Source organism: Phlebotomus papatasi, chromosome 2, assembly GCF_024763615.1.
Source record: "Phlebotomus papatasi isolate M1 chromosome 2, Ppap_2.1, whole genome shotgun sequence".
NCBI classification, from domain to species: Eukaryota; Metazoa; Arthropoda; class Insecta; order Diptera; family Psychodidae; genus Phlebotomus; species Phlebotomus papatasi.
In genome coordinates this window covers 8,829,606-8,846,809 of record NC_077223.1, presented here as the reverse complement: position 1 = coordinate 8,846,809, position 17,204 = coordinate 8,829,606, and the positions used below count along the sequence as shown (strand labels likewise).

Here is a 17,204-nt window from a genome sequence, read left to right as displayed (position 1 = left end):
TGGTGCAAATTTTTAGTTTTTCGAAATTTTGTTTGAATTTTTCAAACACCAACGACATTTTATATTCAATAAAGCATTTTACCGATTTTACCTTTTTAGCCGAGACACTTTTCGAGAACCAAACCCTGGCATGTGAATGGGCGAAATTTGTCCAAGTTTGCTCATTAGGGAGAAGTGGGGCACCTTTGAAATTGAGATTTTTCATCTACAGTAGAGTCTTCTAAATTCGAACGCTTGGGGGGTATTTTTGACATTTCTCACCTCCCAAATTCGAACGATTTTTTCAAAACCAACGAAATTTATGTGAGATTAAATTGTACTTTGAATCAAATTCTTGTACTTTCTCGCAAGTTTTAGTGGTAACATACGTCCTTTCCATTTTATACGATAATAATGTATGTAAACATTCAGGAAGAAGCACATATATATGATTTTCATTCACCTAGAGAACTTTCTAACATAACCTCACAATTGACATTTTGAATCCAAACGGCGTTCGAATTTGAGAGATTCAGATTTGAGAGACTCTACTGTATTTTTAAATAAAATTGAGCCTTATCGTGATATAGTTTAGCTGCACAAACAGATTGAGAAGCTAAATTACATTATGATATGACGATATGACTCAGTTCCACTTAGGAGAAAAATCTCAATTTCAAAGGTGCTCCACTTTCAAAAGTGCGCCACTTTCCCCTAAACTTTTTTGATGTATTTTTTTCATTAAGTCAAGATATTTGGGGTATAATAAGGGCAAAAAGGGCAACCTAATAGAATTAAAAAAAAACAAAAATTAAATTAAAATGAAAACAGAAAAATCTTTTTATTTGAGAAAATATTGGACAAATGGATCCTCAATTCAGCTCCTTCAGCTTCTTAATGACACGGTGATACTCATGTTCTAACATATTGTATTCCTCCTGGAGCTGTTCCAGCCTTTCGGTGAGCGGAGTCATGCCCAGTTTTGCAGCAGTTACATCCATTCCCCTCTTCTCGGCCTTCTCGATGTTCCTCTTATGCACGATGTACATCATATTGAGGCGCTTCTTCACATCCAGCCGATACAGGCGATACTCTTCGTCATTGTTGGTATTTGTGTGAAACAGTCTGAGGATCTCATAAATGCGCCGACACTGAAGAGGATTGATCTTGGCCTTGGCTTTTGCCTCAGTCACCATTTCCTTGCAGAAACCACCACGGAGCTTTTCCGGCTGGAATGCCGGGAGATCCTTGCAGAGCTTTGCATCGATGTAGTTCCGGATGCTTTGGAAGTCTTCCGAGGGATCCTCAACGGTAATATCGAGGACTTTTTTGTTGGATTCAAAGTGATCGTAGATGGTTCTGATGAGCCTGGAGCCGATGCCCAATTTCTGGAACGGAGGCAGGACGATAAGCTGGCTGATACGAGGGCGCACGTGCTCTGGATAGGCGTAGTATTGGTAGACAGTTCCATATCCGGCAGAAGCATAGCAAGTCTTTCCGTCCTTATTCACGTACTTCTCGTAGCAGAAAAAGAAGAGCCATCGGTGATCATCCTGTTCAATGTAGCTGGCAGCATCGATGTACCACATGATAAAAGATTCAAAACGAGCATGGTAGGAGAAAAATTTTGGAGTTGTAGGGTCACAGAAGTAAATCTCAAAGTGTCTTTCATTCCCGGAATCTCCTGTCTGCACATCAAATTGGACAATTTTGTCTCCGAAGGGCTGGAAGGCATCTGCTTTGCGTACCACATTGCAGAACTCATCGATGTTGGTGTAGTAGCATCCGGCAGGGAGTTTCTCGGAGATGAGAGAGGTTATGTCGTCGGGAGTGATATTGTGCTCCTCAAAGGAAAGCTTATGGCTGTAATCGATGCTGAGGAAGATGTTCAGTGGCCCAGCTGTGTAGTACAGCTTCACCTTTAAATCCTTGTAGCCGAATATCTTCTCATTTTCCCCGAAAATCTGATGGGCCATAACAGGATGGAAGGTTGTCCTGTCATCTTCCAAGTCTGAAACATCCCTCACTGCAAAAAACACACAGTGTAAGTACCATTCAATCCTCAACCAAAGGGGCTCTAGGGCTGCAATGGCTAACTTGATTTACCTAGCTTGAACTCCACAGCATCCACAGCTTCAGACACGTAATTGGGTAGCTCCTTTTCCAGATCAAACATTTTTCAGGTTCTCTTTTACGTTGAAAACACAAGCCACATTTAAGGCGGGAAAACACTCAATGAAACTCTGCCTTCTAGGATACTTTTCCTAGCTGTATTTCTATTCCTATTCACTCCCAGTCTATCCACGTGATGAATTTTAATATCCTTTTGTTAATATTCACAGGAAGCCAAGAAAAAAGGCAAAAAGTAAAAACCCACAAAAACTCCCCACTTCTAAAAATTTCCCTCTACCATCTGACAGTCAAAATGTCAAGTGAAGAAATTTCCCAAAACAAACACGCCGCATTTTCAGGTGCGTGGAGTGAGTGCGCCTCTATTTTACTGCAAAAATTGGGCAGTTTTGCAGGAAATACCTTTTAAATTTGCGTGGATTTGCCTAAAAAGTGTATTTTTGAGTATTTTTGTGCAAAAGTTCAAGTGAAAAAGTTAAACTATTGGTGACAATTGCAAGGGTGTTTCTGGCAAGGGAGGAATGGTGTCGACGAGAGGCATAAAATACGCTTTTTCTGAGGGAGAGAGAGTCCTCTGCTACGAGCCAGATCCAACAAAAGCCAAAGTCCTCTACGACAGCAAAGTTCTTGAGATCTTCGATAGCAGAGATCGCAGAGGAAAGCGCGTTGTCGAGTACTTGATTCACTTCCAAGGTAAGAGAGAATGGCTACGTTTATATGCTAAGTTTACAATAATCCCAGATTCGAAATTTAGAGAATGTCCAATACCTCTTATTTTAAGAGATTCTAAAACAATCTAATCGTTACATTTAAAATTAATTTAGAAGCTTATTTTCTAATATTTTTTTTTAACACTTGGAAGGACCCTAGTGGCAGCCGCTGCCAATTTAGTTTTCAATTTAATTTTTTATAGTGAAGAATATATTATTTCGCCTGGAGACCCGATTGAATGCGTGCAGAATTTATCTGGCTATTTTTTCGTTATAAATTTTTTAATAAAAATTAAATATTAATGTAAATATATTGCAAAAACAAAAAACTGCACTCGGAAGGACCAAGTGGCAGTACCTGCCATATGCATTTTATATGGCAGTTTGACGTTCTGCAGATGTAATTTTCTTGATTGTTAGTGTATAAAAGCCTTAAAAGAACAAATTGAAAGTGTTTTTGCAAATTATTGAGAAGAATTATGGGAAATATTGAATTGGGAAATATGTATGAAATATGAATAATTATGGGAATTATTCAATTTTTCTCTTATTTACCAAAGCTCAAAATCCATTTTGTTAATCGAAGTTAATAGAAAATAGTTAATAGTTTTAACTATTGTTCATATGTAGAATTTTTGCTTTGAAAAATAAGAGAAAAATTGAAATATTCAAAGGCTGCCGCATTCAAATGCAGACCACTTTCCCTGACGCCATGATTCTGATAAAAATGAAAACATCGAATGGTTAAAAATCTTTAGATACAGTACCCAAGGAGGTGAAATTTCTGATTCAGACACCAGAAAAGAACTGACTGAGGCTCCGAATGTTAAAATATATGTAAAAATATTAAAATATTATGTAAAATCCGATAAGTGGCAGCGGCTGCCACTTGGTCCTTCCGTGACACTTTTAGTTAGGGTTCTTCGAAGTGTTAATAAAATACAGAATTTAAAAAAAGTTTTATAAGTAATTCACACTGAGAAAAAAATGGGGGTGCGATTAACTTTTTTTCCTCATAATTTTAACACTTTTTAGGTGTAAAAATATATCAACATAATTAATGTTCATTTTACACCTTTTTAAGTGTAAAATAAACATGGAAAAGGGTAACTTTAACCCATAATACACCTAAAAATCATAGTATTTACACCGATTTCGGATCAATAATGCAGGGTAAAATAAATATTTCCGGAATGTTATTTTAACTTTTTCGGATTTCTCTCAAATGTAAGAACTAGAACACTTATAGTACATTTTTTAACTTATCAGAAATTCATATTACAATAAAAAATCAAGAAAAACACATTTTTGCAATTTGAAACCAGGATCAACCCTTAAACATTTGTGAAGCCTCTTGGTTTCGCTGTTTTTATTAAAAACGTTTTTTGAAAACTTATGTCTAATAAAAATGATTGTATTTTCGAAAATACATAGACGAAAGCCAAAGACTGTCGAGTAAATTTTACATGCACTTGAGCAAACATAAAAAATTTGAAGCACGTGATTTCAAGATTTTTTCTAGTTTTTCTTGGTTTAAATATGAAAAAAAACCTATGAAAATCGAAAATTATTTTAAATTTTCTTCATATAAGAATAATCAGATACACATTTCACTTTAATTAGGGAGTACTGCAACAAAACGCTCTAGTGAAGTACTTTAGACAGCCATTTTGTAATTTTTTTTTTCGAAAAAATAAAGACTTGATCGTGTCCTTCTCGTATGAAAAATCGCGTAAAATCATAAAAAGGAAACTGTTAATTTTTGGTGTCCTAATTTAGACTCCGCCCCACCCTAATGCATTGTGAATTAATGGGTGAGTGTTAATTAGAAGGCCAAAACTTAGCTAGTTTTCGTATTTTCTCTTTGGAGGAGAAGAAAACGGTCAATATTCTTGAATTTTTCTTGAGCGCCTCGTCGCACTACTCCCTTATTTCAGGATAATCTGCAGTTCGTAATTTTTATCTGAGAAAAAAATCAATTTCCATTTGTGTATTTCATAGTTAAACTAAGAAAACCCGAACAAAATCGCTAAATCGGAACTTTTTTTCAAGGTTTTTGAAAAAAAGCTTTTTGGGATAAAATTTTGACTTTCACATGCTCTAAAAAAATTAAAAATAAGTTTTCAACAATTCTTTTAGTTCAACTAGAAGAGAATTTAATGCTGAAGAGAATAAGCCTTTATTCATTTAATTTGGTCTATAAGTTTTTTTTTATCTTTCCCGCAAATTCGACAAAATTTTAAATATGAGAAGTGGGGAAAATACGCTTTAAATTTTTGAGCACATGCTAATCTGTTCGGCGCTCATTTGGTTTGGGCTCTGTTACTTCGAATAAGCTTCTGAAATATTTATATGGTATATTCTAAGATAGTTTATCTATAGATTTAACCAATAAAAAATATAAACTAACTTTTGATCTTCTAATTTACATGACACTTATGGCTTCTACACACTAGAGAAATTTATGTCCATATTTGAGCAAATTCCCTACGATTGTGTAGGAAAAACCTTTTAATATGGACATAAATATCTCTAGTGTGTAGAGGCCATTAAGGGTGTGTATATTTTAAAAAATTTGAAAAGTAAAAAAAAAATTGCCCCCCCCCCCCCGTGAGCAAATTTCGTTCCTACGCCCCTGCCTCTAACCCATAATTGGCAATGGGCCTTACAATGGTTTTATATATTATGATCTTCGATGAGCGTTTCGATAACGGAATATTGTTAACAGAGCATGGGAGCACTATAGATCCGAGATATTTGAAGCTTTTAAGGACCTCAACTAAAATTAACCGTGATGTTTTGGCGGGACTGATTGCCATGTACTTCGTCTTTCTCTCGTTCTCTTTCGTCTCCTTTGGGACTCTGGGTACCCATGGAAAAAATATTTTTTTTAGACTATTTAGAATCGATAAAATTCCGATTCTTGTGGATGATTACAAACTATAAGGATGTCCAAATCTAGGATATTTTTGGCAGGATCCCAATTAACTCCTGAGCTAAGATATTCTTGGTCAAAAATCGTGAATTTTCGATTTTCTGCTTCCTTGCACATATTGTGACTTTTTTCATATTTCTAGACCCGAATAAGGAAAAACCTCTCGGGGCCAATAAGTATGATAACTATCAATTACAGATGACATAAATTCGAAAAACAATTTTTTCATAAATTTTCAAAAAACTTGTTCAAAGTTGATGGGAATTCTTGTCCGCAAGAATCTTGAGGTCAAATGTAAGGTTATCCCGCCAATGCCCGCCATTTGCTTTTTGACACCAACCTTGTAAGAAAATTCAAGCGGGAGCGAAATTTTTGTCAATATGGCCGATAATTTTGACATTTGGCAGCGAAGGAGATTGCTTTCGGGGAAGTTTTTCCTATTCTTCCAGATTTTGGTGAATTCTGATTGTCCAGGAAGTGTTTTTTTGGCTCTTGAGAAAGCTTAATGTGTCTGCAATAACATCGTGTTGAGAGAAATGTGTGTTAAAGTGTTATTCTGTGAAATATTTTGAGGAATCTGTTGGCAAGCAGGAGCTGGGTGTCCTTTTTAGCACTTCCTGGACATCCCACAAGATACTGGTCAATAATTCTTCTTGTTTTAGTGATCAACATTGTAAAGGAGTCATTTGACACGCAAAAATAATTCACAAAATTGATATTATTGGCTTTTGGAAAATTGAAGTTTGTCCAAGTTTGTATCCTTTGTGTTCTTTAGGGGACTAGAGTTCCCATGAGTTTTCCAATTTCCCAGAGGCGGAAAAAATTCTTTCTCTACAAAAGTATCATATTTGACCACTAAGACTTACAATAAAGTGAGTTTTACTGAAAATCGTTCGCTGGGTATGTTGTGGTCCGGAAAGAGTTAAGAATCGATCGGATGTACATAACACTCAAAATTTAAAAATTCATCTTACATTTTGAACATACCTTGTGTAATCCCGCCTGATTCAAATATTTTTTTGCCTCGATGTTAAAGTAAGAAAAAGTGTTCCAAATATCCGGTCTCTCCTACTATAATTATTAAACAAGAGATTCTGTTCCTATTTGTTGTTGCGAAAAAAATCTGAATTAACACCAACTACTCTAAGTCAACAGGTAGTCTTATAACATGAAACTTTACCTTTAGTATATAGCGGATCAATCAAGATTGAAGCCGCCCTGTTTAATGGAGTTTATCCGAATAACGGGCTGGCTTGCACCATCTTGCCCTTAACAGGGATTAATTTAACCGGGGATGCATAATGGGCCCAAAAGGAGGCCTGGGTGCAGCGGTTCCGCGAGGAACCGTCCCCACTGTAATCTAATATAGCGAATCTGCTTAGCTGAATGTTCATTTAACTCGCGATTTATTGATTGCAAATTGTGTATTTTCCAAAGGCTGGAACAGTAGCTGGGACAGGAAAGTGAACGAGTCCTTTGTGCTGAAGGACAATATTGTCAATCGTCAGCTGCAGAAGGATTTGGCTGAGAAATCTCAGCTTTGCTTGTAAGTCTTTCCATTTTATCTCTATCGTGGAAGGAAGCTAAATTGTTTTTACTTCAGGGGTGCCTATTTGTACCGCAAGGACAGGAAGAAGAGCAAAAGTAGTGGAGGCATTGAGGCATCCACAGAACCCGTCACATTGTCACTTCCGGTTGCTGGCAAGGTGGAAAATGAGCTGCAGATGCAGGACAATGATACAGAGTCCTACAGCAGCTCGGCTGAAAGTGGAAGTGGTCAGGTGGAAAATGAAAAGGTAATCATACAAGTTAGTAAGACACTGAAGCAACTTCTGGAATTTGATCATCGTATGATAACGCAAGAGAGCAGACTTTCGGTACTGCCGGCCCCTCTGCCCATTGTCACGATTCTTGAGAAGTTTGTAAAACAATGTTCGGTGAAGATGATTTGCAATCACATTCGTCAGGATCAGCGAAAGAGGCGAAATAGTGCTACAAGAACTGATTCTCCTCTAGACACTGAAAAACTCACTAATAGGTTGAATTTGTACAAGGAAGTGGCAGATGGACTGAGAATTTACTTTGATTTTACACTGAAGGATCATTTGCTGTACCAACAAGAGCGACAACAGGCTGAAAGTGTTTTGGATGAGGAAAATCTCAAGTCTTTTACGTACATTCCTTCGGAGAAATCCTTCACAGATATCATTTTTCCCAGTGTTTCGGAAAAATCCACTCCAAATAGTTCCACAGATGTTACTGATGATACAGCTAGGAGGAGATTGAGGTCTTACAAATTGGAAACAGGAGCAGAAGGGGAATCCGAAGGCGCTATGCCTTTTGCTGCGGCTATTGCTGAAATTCTTCGCAGTGTTCAGCCATTTAATGCTTCAGTGCCGTTTCGACTGAAAATACTTCTTCAGAATACACTGGCTTGGCATCTTCTACCATCAAATGCTCCACCAGAGCCGTCTATGATCTACGGAGCACCCCATTTAGCACGATTACTTATAAAACTCCCGGAATTCCTTACACATTCTGTGGGGAATATGTCAGAGGAAAAAGTGAAGTACTTGATGGAATATCTCGGTGAATTCTTGGAATTTCTGGAGGAGCATGTGAATTGGTTTGGAGAGGACAATTACCATTCATCTCTTATCAAAATGGAAATAGAAGATTAAAGATTATTTTATATCCGGCTCAGAAGGACCAAAAATATATTACAATTTACAATGCATTAAAGAAATTTTGACAGGAGCAAATGGACGCCATTTCTATAGTGAAGTTGGCAACAAATCGAATTTATGGCGGCATGAGAAAAAAACGCCGACAGTCGCGTTCGTTATTTCAAAATACACGAAGACAAAAACTAAAGAAGAAAAAATGAAATGATATGAGATATTGTTGAGAACGTCTGAGAATTTCAGCGATCGCGGACAAAGTGAGCCGGAAAATAATTTAGTGTGTGATTGAGCGTGGAAGCGTGAACAATGTTAGTGTTTGTGGCTCTGAGTATCGTTGCAGTGCTTCTGTTTGCCTTGTTTGACTACAGGCAAAAAATAAAGCGACTGGAAGGGACACAATTCACGGGTCCGGGTTTTCTTCCAATTCTTGGACATGCTGGCTTTTTCTTGTTCAAGAAGCCATCAGAAGTGTTGGATTTGGTCACAAAAGGGTCACAGGAATTTGGAAAAATGACCAGAGTCTGGATGGTTAATATGCTCTTCCTCGGGATCGCAGATCCTAAATATGTCGAGGCAATTCTCAATAGTCCAGTTCATATTAACAAAGCCATTGAATATTCATATTTAAATAACTGGCTTGGCGATGGACTTTTGCTGACAACGGGCAAAAAGTGGCAGACTAGGCGAAAAATCCTCACTCCAGCTTTTCACTTCAAGATCCTCGAGTATTTTGTGGAAATCTTCGATAAACAGAGTAAAATCTTTGTTGAGAAACTTGAGCAATTCAGTGCAAAAACTCCAGTCAATATCTGCCCCTTAATCAGTCTTCTTACATTCGACGTGATCTGTGGTGAGTTCAAAATCATTTTATTTGCCAAAAAAAAAAGCAAAAATTTTTCAAGGTTGTGAATGTGGTCTCAGAAAAAAAAGAAACAGCGAAACGTGCTGGTTATCATGTTTTTTGTACATCCATACGACACTTTTTATCATAATTCCCATAATAAAAAAAATCAATTGCTTAAAGTGTCTTAACTCCAAAGATAACAAGAAATTGTTGAACTACGATAAGAATCCAAATTAATTTAAATGATTTTTAATGCTATTTACATAATTTTTAGTAGCTGCAACACTACAGAAAAATCAAAACATAATGATAGACTAGCAACCAGCAATTTTGTCATTTGGACTAATTGCCTGTGTATATCATAAAATCTATCTGTAAATTATAGAGTGATTCACAGATTGGACAGATCGCACTTGTCTGTCCAGGGAGTTTGATTTTTCTCGCACCGAAGTTAATTTTGTGCAAAAAAAAAATGTGTCCAAGAAATGATGCGATTTTTCTCCAAAGTTGGAACTCATTACTACTAGAGCCACTAGAGATAAACTAATTGAAATATTTCTGCTTTTATATCAAATTTTATCATTTTGATACTAATGTATATATTTTTATTTCCCACCCTCAAGCAGCTGTCATACTGCAATTCACTCAGGCATATACTTATCTTATTGATTAGTAACATAATAAAAACAAAACAGGAGGACCGAAGCTCTTGAAAGAGCACCTTGGCCGTTAGATTCTCCCAGAACCCGCAACGTTCTTACTAATAATCTACATCCTACCGCGATTCAAACATTAATTGTTGCTAACACGACTTCAAATGTGCAATTTTTGGCAAGAATTTTTAGAAATCGGTGAACTTGGACCCCACAAATTGTTTGAAATAGATTAAAATAGCATGAATATGATTGCTCATTAATTAGCAAATTAATGAGAATTGAGCAAATTAATGAGCAAAATTTGCTAATTAAATTTCCATCGGATACTCGTGTTAGGAGTCGCTATCGCGCCCACAACTTTTTTCTCCTAGGTTGGGGGGGGGGGTTCTTTTACACGACACGTAAGAAGCTTATTCATTACATATTGCGCTAAGTCGACTTAACCTTTCTGAGGGATATTTTTGTTCCTGGAACCACGATCTACAACTGATGAAAATTGGTAGTCATCAAACAAAGGGTATGTATGAATTCTGAGATGCGTGAGCTTTTCACGTGAGAAACTCACGGTTTTTACAGGGGGGTGACATTAGCTCTGAAAAATGCGACCAGTTTTAGTGTAATTTTTTTCCTGTTTTCGTACACATTTCACGAGATATCTTCAAAACTACGTAGATTGCCAATTTGGGGTTTTCGGTTACCTCTTCGTTATTAAATTGGCTTTTATTTTGTATTAGTATATTTTGCTAATTCATTCTACAATGACAGAAAACAGCTGATAAACTCAAAAATTTTTTCGGCGCGCTAGAAACTTATGGGAAACATAGGAAATGTCATGCTCCTGGTTTTTTAGATCATTTTCTGTAAGCGTTTAGTGAAGCTTACACAGAATTCATATTAAAGTTAAAAAAAAAAATAAAGCTAGACAAAATGCTTACTGAAGGTGATGTCAGAACCGTGAATTTCTCACGTGAAAAACTCACAATCTCAGAATTCTTACCCAAGTGACGAGATATTCAAGTTTTTCGAAAAAAAAATTACACGGGTAACATAAGAAATCGCAAACTTCAAATGACTCTCCGGAAAAGTTGTCATTCTGAGATAGCAGCATAGTATGAAATGGAACCGTTAATATCAGAAGACGGTTTCCTGTTTTTTTTTTTCACAAAAATTGTGCATTTTCACTGAAACGATTGAATCCTTTAAAAACAAAATACTCATCTGAGCAATTTTGAGTAGTTCTAGAAATTTTATTTTATTGAGCAACATTTTAATTTAATGTCAAATTTTGTAGTGTAGTGATAACTCCGTAAGTCACTGTTTAACAACAGGAACGCCCTTAGAGGGATCGGTGCCAAAGAGACATCTATGATGTCACTAAAAATTATTAACGGGATTTTACTATTGAAAAGAAGCTAGTGTCAAAAATTTCCATAATTTTACTCATTTTACTCATTTAAATTTTGTGAAAGATTATAAACAATCTGCATAGGATTGATAGGTCAAGCGGTGAAAGATGATGTTCGAGCCTTCGTAAGATCGTCATGGGGATTGTCAGTTTTTTTTAACTGGAAATGTCCTTCTTGGGGTAAGTGTGCCAAATTCCGGCCAGCTTTCAATTCCGGCCACATTGTTTTGTTCCTCAAATTTCCATGAATTTTTAGTTTTTGCATACTCTAGACATTATACAATGCAAAAAATAACGAAAAATATCGTTTCGGCGAGCAAGATGATTTGAAAAACGCATTGGAAGAATTCCGGAAAGGCAAGGTGGCCCGGAATAGGCCACCATGCTATCTCTATATTTTTATTCATTTTAAAATGTATTAAGATTGATTTTAGAGAAAATAAAGACGATAAACTGTCTAAAAAGTTCCAAGCAACACTCCTTATAAAAAAGTAACAAAAATATTCAATTTTTATTAAAAATATTACATTTTAAACTTGAGAATTTGGGGCATGCGACTATGATGAAATTTGGCACACTTACTCTACCACGTTTCTTTTTGACAATAGATTTTTCACATTTTTTCTTCATTTCTCCTTAAATTTTGGGTATTTTGGTTTAATTATTAAATTTAAAGTCTTAAGTCCTCTTAATTGTCCTGTTAACCTATTAAAGGTATATATTTGATTCGACAAATATTTTTATATTTTCAAATAATTAATGCGAAATAAAGTTTGCGGACATGTATAAATCAAACTTTCGAATTCGAGCAATCTATGCAGTATTTTTAAGTAATTATTATACATTTTAACTGTTTTTTTTTGCCTGCTGTGAGTTTTAAAAGAATGGAAAAAAAAGAAAACTCTTGTATATGGCGGTGGGGCTACTTTGAGATATGGACCTACATTGATATACGATTGTTTTGCATATTTCTAGGGAGAGCTATCTTACCATAAATATTAATTTAGATCCATAATTGTTTGGTCTATCTAAATTAGGAGAAAGTGCCTAGCTTTGTACGATAACAAACTTCGTAATGACTAGATTTTTACTATGTTTCTCAATAAATGTGACTCATCGCACCTGTATTTTAAAAACTAGGAGGAAGTGTTCAGTTATTTATTTAGAAACAGGAAAAATTTAGTCATTACAAAGCTTGGAATCGTACGAAGCATGGGCACTTTTCTCTACATTATATTAAAGTCCAGTTTTCTTTAGAAATATACAAAAAAAATTGTATATCAATGTAGACCCACAGCTCAAATTAGCCCAACCTCCCTCAACCTTACATTATGGTCTGTTGGATCAGAAACTCAGCTATTTGCACTTTCTTTATATCTAATTTCTTGCAAACGACGCATCACCGCGTAGTTGTCTGTAACAAATTCAGAGAGTACAGTTGCTGATGCAAACGAACCGATGACGAATAATATCTTGTTTTTCAGTTTTTTATTCCAAAGTAATTAAAGAAGTGCTAATTTTCAGCCTATTTATTTTATTAGGCAGATTAAACTTTTTTTTGTGTGTGCTTCTTAATATCTTTTTTTCAGTAACCTTGCATTCTCTTTTCAAACGAGTTATCGTTTTTTTTGAGAATGTTTATTATTTTATTTTTTTTTATACATGATAAAATTGTGTTGAATACTTCAATTACACTTGATTGATAATCCAATGATCGTGATAAAATGATAATGATAATCCATTGATCGTCGGGTGAAAAACGCACCTTCTTAAGTCGTCGAAAAAGTTACAATTCATCGGAATCATCAGCCTCTGAAAAAGGTGCGTAGTACATCGAAAGCTATTGTGAAAAGATCTTTAGGGCAGAATCACATTGACAGTAAAATGCTCACCGTATTTCGTTAATTTACGCATTTTCATTGCAATTCTTACGCAAATTCTCGATTACCGTATTATCTTATCTCATACTCGGTGGCATTAGGTGAAAATAATATAAGAAAATTGAAGAAATAAAACGAAAATGAGATAAACGGTGAACAAAAAAACTGTACGAGAAATTAATCATATAAGAAAATATAATATAAAAATATAATATAAGAAAATTGAAGAAATAAAACGAAAATGCGATAAACGGTGAGCAAAAAAACTGTATACAGTTTTTTTACTCACCGTTTTGCTCACTGTATACAGTTTTTTTGCTCACCGTTTATCGCATTTTCGTTATATTTCTTCAATTTTCTTATATTATTTTCACCTAGTGCCACCGAGTATAAGATAAGGTAATACGGTAATGGAAGATTTGCGTAAGAATTGGAATGAAAATGCGTAAATTAGCGATATACGGTGAGGCTACGGCGAGCATTTTATTGTCAATGTGATTCTGCCCTTAATTTGGGCTAATTCTATTCCACCCGACAGTGATTGGATTATCAATAGAAAGATAATTATGCGTCTCATCGGTGCCTTTATTATTCAAAGTTGGTTTTCTTTTCGACATTTAAAGTGACAAAAAATAAAAAAAATCATTGAAGTTTGGTAACTTCTGGGGAGGTTATCGAAGATTCTAAGTCAATATCTCCATCCGTTTGACCTCTATTAATATGATAAGGCACTATATTATCGGTTTAGGAATAATTAGCACAGATTATTGCTCTTACTCTACGAAGAGGGTAATATCGTCACTTGTATGTACAACTGTGCTTACTAACAAATTATCAAGAGAAATCCCGAAAAGTAGATTTTCATACCAAAATAGAAACATTTGTAACAAAAATACACAATGTGGAGTAAAAGTTAAAGCAATGGCTAATACAAACTTTAATAATAAACATAAAGGAAGTTCCAATGATGCCATCGTAGTGCAACTCCCTAGTTGAATGACGTATCAATGCTCGTATTCTCAAAATATTCACTTTCTTATGATGCTTATGATACGTAAGAGGTAGATGTGGATGCAGAGTAGTTTTGCGATGAGAGCACTGAGAAAAAAAAAGAGGCTGCGATTAACTTTTTTTCGTCATAGTTTTAACACTTTTTGAGTGTAAAAATATATCAACATAATTAATGTTAATTTTACACCTTTTTAAGGGTAAAATTAACATGAAAAAGGGTGACTTTAACCCCTAATATACCTAAAAAGCATAATATTTACACCGATTTCGGATCAATACTGCAGGATAAAATAAACATTTCCAGAATGTTACTTTAACTTTTTCGGATTTCTCTCAGTGAGGAGAGGTTTTGCTTTTATTTAGCAATTGCTTTCTGACGTATCATGCTTACTCCATATATTCGAAATCGTGATCATTTTCACAGTCACATTCTGACTCTTATTATTTTATTGTCGTCATGGATATTCCCATGCATGCCCTCAGTGGGGAAAAAGGAATAGATAAAGTTGTAAATTTGAGAATAGAATCATGGATCATATAATTTGATTAATTGAAAGAAAAATTGTTGGGAGGGTGAAGCAGTTTTACTCGGAAATTGGCTTTTCAAAAACAATTAAGCATATACTTCAGTTGAGATGAAATTTTACATTCAAAATAAGTTAGAAGTACATTGATATTCGTTAATTCAATTCAGCCATAGACCTATTTCAATCAGTTTCAACCTTTTATGTTTTCCTTAATGTTCCTACTTGGTAATTTTGGTATGCATTTATTTGAATTCCCAAGAAGCGCATTATTTTTTGGACACAGTAAATTCGCTTATCAATTTTCTCTGAAAATAAACAAAGCCTGGCTGGCTTTTTTTATTGATACCACATGTATAAAAATTTATTACAGCGGAATAGATAAAACTTTATCAAAAAATAATTTCTTCTAGAATCTGCCATGGGTACTTCAATGGAATCACAACTAAATAGAAATTCTGAATATGTTGAAGGAGTTAAAGAGTAAGTTATAGAGGATATAAAGCAAGTTAATTTTTTTTTTTTTGACAAATAAAATCACATTTTCGGTATTTTGTCCTAAAAGGATAACGGATATATTGCACAAGAGGATGTACAATGCGCTTTTGAGGATTGAATTCTTCTATAGATTGTCCAAAAGTGGCAAACGCGAGCGCGAAATTGTAAAAACCTTGCACAAATGGACAGATAGAATCATTGAGAAACGTCGGCAGGATTTACTGGAGGGAATAGCGTCAAGGAAAGTTCAGGGAAATGCTGAAGTTGGTCAAAAAGATAAAATGGCACTACTGGATATTCTTCTGCAGGCAACAGTTGATGGAAAACCTCTGACCAATGAGGATATTCGAGAGGAAGTGAATACTTTTATGTTTGCTGGACATGATACCACAACTTCAGGAATATCTTTTCTACTCTACAATATTGCGCTCTATCCAGAAGTTCAGGAGAAAATTGTAGAGGAGATCAAGTATGTACTTGGGATGGATCCGAAGAAATTATTTACTTTTGGTGATTTGAAGAATATGACTTACCTGGAGTGTGTGATTAAGGAATCCCTGAGGCTCTTTACACCAGTTCCCATGGTAGCTAGGTACTTCCCTGAGGAAGTGGAGCTGAAATGCATGCGGATTCCTGCGAAAAGTAATGTCGTAATTAATGCTTTCTGCATGGGCAAGGATCCAAGTCTTTACCCGGATCCGGATACCTTCAATCCCGAACGTTTCCTGGAGGATGAGATCGAAGGTAGAAATCCCTACAGCTACATCCCTTTCAGTGCTGGCCCCAGGAATTGCATTGGGCAGAAGTTTGCCATGGCGGAGATGAAGACACTGGTCGTGAGATTGCTGCAGAAGTACAGGATCTCTGTGGATCCGAGTTACGATAAACCCATTTTGATAGCGACAATTGTACTACGTGCCAAAAATGGGATTGTCCTCAATTTTGAGAAAAGAACTTCGTGACAGTGTTAACTATTAAAATGCGCAATTAAGTACCTATTTTATTTAAATACTAAATGTAGCTTATTCCAGTGGATTTTTTTTTAAAACTTTTATTTGCGATCTGCAATCTTTTCTTCAGTCAAATTTCTCAAGTGCAAATTCTAATTTACAAATCAATAAAAATTTTATGTAAAAATGTCCAAAATGTAACCAATTATTTACATTCTTGGTGAAATTTTAAGATAAGAGAATAAAATTTTTTGAGTATAAATTCTAATTTTTCAATTTTTTTAATTGTCCGAAAATCTGTAACATTCGAAATAGCTAGAAGGATTCAATTTAGATCGAAAAATATTGCATACAAAATTGATCTGAAGTTCAATCGAAATTTAGGGTAAATGTCCTAATTCAAAACCATTTCCAGACGCTTTAACTTTGACAGAAGATTCAACACATTATGTTCATATTTTAACTGGGGTGTCCGTGGTGCAATTGGTAAGAGCGTTCGGTTTTTGGGCGGTGTGACCACCGGCTCGACTGTTACAGTTGTGAGTTCGGGTCCCGCCCGGTGCAAATGATTGAAGCGTCTGAATGGACATTTTTCACGAAACATTGTAAACTGAATAATGTACAAAATGGACATAAAAGCCCGCTACATCGAAATAAATAAATAATAATTATTTTAACTGCTCCAACTCCAAGAGAGAGCAGTTTCCACAATCGACTTTTTTTCAACTTCTCACCATCCTAGCTGCCAAATGCTGATATTGACTTCCAGTCTTCAGTGACCCCCCCACAAGTCAACTTTCTCTATCGAACTAAGTTATACAAATTACCCCCCCCCCCCCCACCCCTTCTATCCTCTCCAAAAAACACGTTTTTTGACTTTGCATAAAATTGGTCCTGACGATTTCGTTCATTTTTGGATATGTTTCGGAGGTAGTCCAGCTGAACATTTCGTCCTTAGACACCTATCACCGGAAAAATCGCCATCTTGAATTATTCAA

At 35.5% G+C, this 17,204-nt stretch overlaps 3 protein-coding genes across 3 annotated transcripts; 2 read left to right on the top strand and 1 right to left on the bottom strand.

Moving 5' to 3' along the window:
- Nucleotides 1-790: 790 nt before the first annotated feature.
- On the bottom strand, nucleotides 791-2,404 carry LOC129803645 (histone acetyltransferase type B catalytic subunit). Its single transcript, XM_055850357.1, has 2 exons — nucleotides 2,086-2,404; nucleotides 791-2,005 (listed from the first exon to the last, which is right to left on the bottom strand). Exons 1-2 carry the CDS (start codon nucleotides 2,153-2,155, stop codon nucleotides 852-854), a joined length of 1,224 nt encoding a protein of 407 aa, XP_055706332.1. The 5' UTR covers nucleotides 2,156-2,404; the 3' UTR covers nucleotides 791-851.
- LOC129803644 (protein male-specific lethal-3) lies at nucleotides 2,403-8,491 on the top strand. The gene is made up of 3 exons (XM_055850356.1): nucleotides 2,403-2,802; nucleotides 7,192-7,300; nucleotides 7,358-8,491. Exons 1-3 carry the CDS (start codon nucleotides 2,631-2,633, stop codon nucleotides 8,433-8,435), a joined length of 1,359 nt encoding a protein of 452 aa, XP_055706331.1. The 5' UTR covers nucleotides 2,403-2,630; the 3' UTR covers nucleotides 8,436-8,491.
- Nucleotides 8,492-8,744: 253 nt separating this feature from the next.
- On the top strand, nucleotides 8,745-16,468 carry LOC129803643 (cytochrome P450 4d2-like). The gene is made up of 3 exons (XM_055850355.1): nucleotides 8,745-9,288; nucleotides 15,172-15,241; nucleotides 15,324-16,468. Exons 1-3 carry the CDS (start codon nucleotides 8,745-8,747, stop codon nucleotides 16,216-16,218), a joined length of 1,509 nt encoding a protein of 502 aa, XP_055706330.1. The 3' UTR covers nucleotides 16,219-16,468.
- Nucleotides 16,469-17,204: the final 736 nt, after the last annotated feature.

Excerpts from the sequence above, each read along its gene's own strand:
- LOC129803643 (XM_055850355.1), top strand. The coding sequence starts at position 8,745 with ATGTTAGTGTTTGTGGCTCTGAGTATCGTTGCAGTGCTTCTGTTTGCC. Across the intron at positions 9,289-15,171 it reads TACATTCGACGTGATCTGTG|AATCTGCCATGGGTACTTCA; the intron begins GTGAGTTCAAAA and ends AATTTCTTCTAG. Across the intron at positions 15,242-15,323 it reads TATGTTGAAGGAGTTAAAGA|GATAACGGATATATTGCACA; the intron begins GTAAGTTATAGA and ends TTGTCCTAAAAG.
- LOC129803644 (XM_055850356.1), top strand. The coding sequence starts at position 2,631 with ATGGTGTCGACGAGAGGCATAAAATACGCTTTTTCTGAGGGAGAGAGA. Across the intron at positions 2,803-7,191 it reads GTACTTGATTCACTTCCAAG|GCTGGAACAGTAGCTGGGAC; the intron begins GTAAGAGAGAAT and ends TATTTTCCAAAG. Across the intron at positions 7,301-7,357 it reads GAGAAATCTCAGCTTTGCTT|GGGTGCCTATTTGTACCGCA; the intron begins GTAAGTCTTTCC and ends TTTTTACTTCAG.
- LOC129803645 (XM_055850357.1), bottom strand. The coding sequence starts at position 2,155 with ATGTTTGATCTGGAAAAGGAGCTACCCAATTACGTGTCTGAAGCTGTG. Across the intron at positions 2,006-2,085 it reads TGCTGTGGAGTTCAAGCTAG|TGAGGGATGTTTCAGACTTG; the intron begins GTAAATCAAGTT and ends TGTTTTTTGCAG.